At 39.2% G+C, this 4,478-nt stretch overlaps 1 protein-coding gene across 1 annotated transcript; it reads right to left on the bottom strand.

Annotated features, from left to right (window-relative positions):
- Positions 1-1,404: 1,404 nt before the first annotated feature.
- Positions 1,405-3,516, bottom strand: LOC114371580. The gene is made up of 2 exons (XM_028328977.1): positions 3,298-3,516; positions 1,405-2,223 (listed from the first exon to the last, which is right to left on the bottom strand). The coding sequence occupies exons 1-2, from the start codon at positions 3,514-3,516 to the stop codon at positions 1,405-1,407; spliced, it is 1,038 nt and encodes a 345-aa protein (XP_028184778.1).
- Between the last annotated feature and the right edge of the window lie 962 nt (positions 3,517-4,478).

The following is a 4,478-nucleotide window of genomic DNA, read 5'->3' as shown; positions in this document are numbered from 1 at the left end:
ATAACGGAAGTGAATTGAAAGAAATCAGGTGACCCATTATGACATAGTACACTCATTCAATTGAAGTTTCAAACTTTAGTTTAGAGAGAGAGAGAAACAGACACTACTACAAAAAGCGGATTCAACATCGGTGTGTTAACATCGGTTGTTAAAAAAACCGATGTTAACATATGCGCGGTGGCATAATTGTAAATACCGTGTATACGTTAACATCGGTTTTGTGAAAAACCGATGCTAACAAAGTTCATTAACATCGGTTATTGGAGAACCGATGTTAACATTTATTAGCAACATCGGTTTTTAAATAACCGATGTTAACATATGTTTATTAACATTGGGTTTTTAGAAAACCGATGTTAACGTTTGTTATGTTAACATCGGTTTTCTCCAGAAAACCGATGTTAACCTTAACATCATTTTGTTAACATCGGGTTTTTTTAAAAACCGATGTTGAAGTTATATTTTAAAAAATATGGTGAGCCCTAAGAAGCAGGCACTCTGTGTCTTCTTCTCCATCTAAGCTTCCGCGCTGTCTTCTTCTTCTAATCTCCGTCTAGCAAAACCGTCCCTGTGTGCATCTGAGCATCGTGTTCGTCGCACTCGAGCATCATCACAAGTCTCTGCTTCTTCTCCTTCGCCACCATACCTAGGTATGTTTCGTCTCCTTCGCGTTGTCTTGTCCTTCTCTCTGTCTTCTTCTCCATCTAAGCTTTCTTGCTCTCTTTGTTCTCCATCTACCTTGAAGTTGTATGTTATCCATCTGACCATCATTTTGTCTAAGGTCGAGCATCGTGTTCGTCGCACTCGAGCATCGTCAGAAGTCTGTGCTTCTTCTCCTTCGCCACCTCACGTAGGTATGTTTGGTCTAATCCTGTATAAATATTTGATTGCATTCATGTATCGCACACTTAGTGAACTAAACATGGCTAGGGTTTCTCATATTTAACTCGAGCATCGTGACAACTTTGTGCTTCTTCTCCTTAGTGAAGTTTCCCTTACCCTTATTGTGTTCTTCTAACAGTTTAAGAGTTAACGCATATTATTGGAGTTTAACAGTTTCCCTTACCCTTATTGTGTTCTTGTAACAGTTTAAGAGTTAACGCCTATTATTGGAGTTTAACAGTTTCCCTTACCCTTAATGTGTTCTTGTAATAGTTTAAGAGTTTAAGAGTTAACGCCTCCTAGTTCCTAAAACCTTCCTTAAGATTAGAGGACCATTGGTTAAAATGAAGAGTAAAATCCTTGTCCATTGCTTTGATCCACGACCATTTTTTTTTGAACCGCCAAGAATAAATATATTAATAGATAAGAGTACCAGGGGTACTACATGAAACACAGGAGAAGAAACTCCTAAAAGGATACAAAAAACATGACCCCCTCGTGAGGAAACCCACAAACCCCTCCCTACATTGCTGAGGACCAGTGGTGAAAAGGAGCACAGAAATTCTTTTCCCACCCCTTGAGCCAAGTCCAAGTGAGGAAAATAGAATTATCTATCAACTTATGAATATCAAACGCCTGATTGTGAAACACCAAGTCATTTCTGGATTGCCAGATTGACTTTGTAGCAGCCAACCACCAAGTCTTCCTTCTTCTAGTAATATTCTTTCCTCCAGTTGTAGTTGAGGTGTGAAGAAAATTAGCCATGGGACTATTATGTAGAACTGTGCCTTCCTTAACCCAAGTGAAGAATTCCCACCACAGTGGCAGCACTTTATCGCAAGTGAAGAACAAATAGGATGCAGTTTCGGGTTGAGTATGACATAGAGGGCATAGGTCATTGTCAAGCTGGATTTGTCTCCTAGAAAGATTATCCTTAGTAGGGAGTCTATCCCAGAGCAGCCTCCAAGCAAAAGACAGAACCTTAGAGGGGACTTTAAGATCCCAAAGCTGGTGAAAACCCGAATCTTGATCTTCCAAAAGCTGCTCTGCTTTAATGAGGTTGTAGGCTGATTTAGTAGAGAAGATGCCATTAGGTTCAGCTCCCCACAACCAGGTATCTTTCAGGGTACCACAAATTCTGATAGCAGCAATAGTCTCTAAGAAAGTTGATGCTACCCCCATCTTGCTATCAAATAGATTACGTCTCCTAGAGAAATTCCATTCCCACCCATGCTCGGAAAAGTACCCCATGTCTTCAACAGAATGCAATCTTTGGGAAGAGATTTGGTATAATTTTGAGAATCGTTCTTTAAACGGTACCCCACCATCAGCCCAAGGCAGCTAGACAGAGAGAAAAAATAGAGAAAGAGAATGATAGTAAGGGAGAAGTTCATTTATGTTCCAAATTTCAGTGACATGATTGATTCATTGATTAAATTCCAACAGCATGGCTAAAAGCTTTTGAGTTCTGCCCTTAATTTTTTTTATTCTTCTATATTTTATACTTGTTTTTTCTATAGTTCATTTCATCATCATTGTAACTATAGCTGCCCATTATAAAATAGCTTAGACAATCTAGGTCTGCTGCTTCTGAACCTTTTATTTATCCTTGAAGTAGTTTAATTTTTTTTATTTGTGTTCAAATAGTGAAGAGTGAAGACTGAAGTTGTTCTGTCAGACTCGTTGATTTTCCTTTCATTTCGACGGAAGCCTAAGCAATACACTGCCACTGAATTGCCAGTAAGAAAAATTGGTCATGAAACACACACACACACACACACACACACACACACAAACCCTAATGACACACACACACACACACACGTATGATAGAAACACACAGACACACACTGATGACACACACACACACACACACATCATACAAAGACACACACACAAGTTTGATAACAAATTTGTTGAATTATACATGCAGAAATTTGTTCAGTTCTGACTTGTTAGCTGTGACAAGGTAGCTGGCCTCTTCATAAGGTACTTATCTAAGTTTAACTTAAATTCTACTGCAGTGGTGATGACATACTAATATTAGTGAAAACAAATTTGCCTACTCTACCTTAGTTAATTTGTTCACAGTTGTAAAAAATGAATTGATTTTAACTTGAGTTATTCGTATTTTAAGTTTTCAAATATGCTTGCATGATTGTTTTTTTTTTTGCACTGCAAAAATCTGAAGATGGAAGTCTGTCTCCATTCCATTTAACCAACACCAAGTGTGGAATAGATACAACCTTATGCACCACTTTTTTAGGAATTTTGAAGAATGACAGTAGGTAGATAGGAAGGCCACAGCTACTCCCTCCTCATGTTCAAATAGGTGTCTCCTCCATTTCAAATCCCATCTCCAAATATTCTGGTAGAAGCTACCCATGGTTGAAATAAGATCGTTCTGCTGCTTACTAATGGTGAAGAGCTGAGGGTATTTGTGATCCAGACTGCAGCCCTCTCCCAGCCAATTGTCTTTCCAAAATCGAATTTTATCCCCACAACCTGCCTTCCACACCAAATTTTGATGAATAATCTTGAAGTCATTGTGCTGATATATCTTCCTGAGATCTCTCCACCAATGGGAGTCCCAGCAATGAACTCTGCCATTCTGCAAGGCTGGCCATCCCCCATACTTTGAATTTATAACCCTGACCCAGAACTGATTCTGCTTAGAATGTCATTCCCAAATCCATCTTCCCATGAGAGCAGCATTAAATTTGATCAGATTTTTGATTCCCAAACCGCCTTCCTTCTTGTGAAGACAAATTTCATCCCATTTGACCTAAGGAATCTTCTTTTGATCATGCCCCCCACCCCACATAAAATTCCTTTGCAGAGAAACCAGTCTATCAACTATTCTTTGGGGTAACTTAAAGAAGGATAATAGATAGATTGGTAAAGCGTTCAAAACAGAATTTATCAGATTAACCCTGCCAGCCATAGATAAGCTTTTCTGGTTCCATTTAGTGAGTTTAGCTTCAAATTTGCTGATCAAAGGCTCCCATACCACCTGATTTGAGGATCTGACCCCAATGGGGATGCCCAAGTAGTGGAAGGGAATCCCCATCTGCCTACAATTCAGAAAGTGAGCAGCTTCTTGAGACCAGTTAACATAATCTCCAAAAATTCCGAATTGACTCTTAGCATAGTTGATTTTCAGACCAGAGGCCATCTCAAAGCCTCTAAGCATTGCCTTCAAAACAATAACATTTTCCAAGGAAGCTTGACCAATGAAAACAGTATCATCAGCGTATTGGAGAATATTAATAGGCTCTTTTTGTTTTCCAACCAAGTAGCTATGGTACAAATTTTTTACAATGGCCTGTCTCATCATTCCAATGAGACCTTCCCCTACTAAGTTAAACAACAAAGGGGCTAGAGGGTCCCCTAGTCTCAGACCTCGAGTAGGAGCGAATTCTTTAGTCGGACTACCATTAACTAAAATGGAAATAGATGCTGATTGAAGGCAGGCAGCAATCCATTGTCTCCATTTAGTACAGAATCCTAGTCTTGACAGCATGTAGTCCAAGAAAGACCAAGATACTGTATCATAGGCCTTTTCAAAATCCACTTTAAAGACCATAACTGGCTGC

This window comes from Glycine soja, chromosome 10 (assembly GCF_004193775.1).
Source record: "Glycine soja cultivar W05 chromosome 10, ASM419377v2, whole genome shotgun sequence".
Lineage (NCBI taxonomy): Eukaryota > Viridiplantae > Streptophyta > Magnoliopsida > Fabales > Fabaceae > Glycine > Glycine soja.
This window is presented reverse-complemented; position numbering and strand designations above follow the sequence as displayed.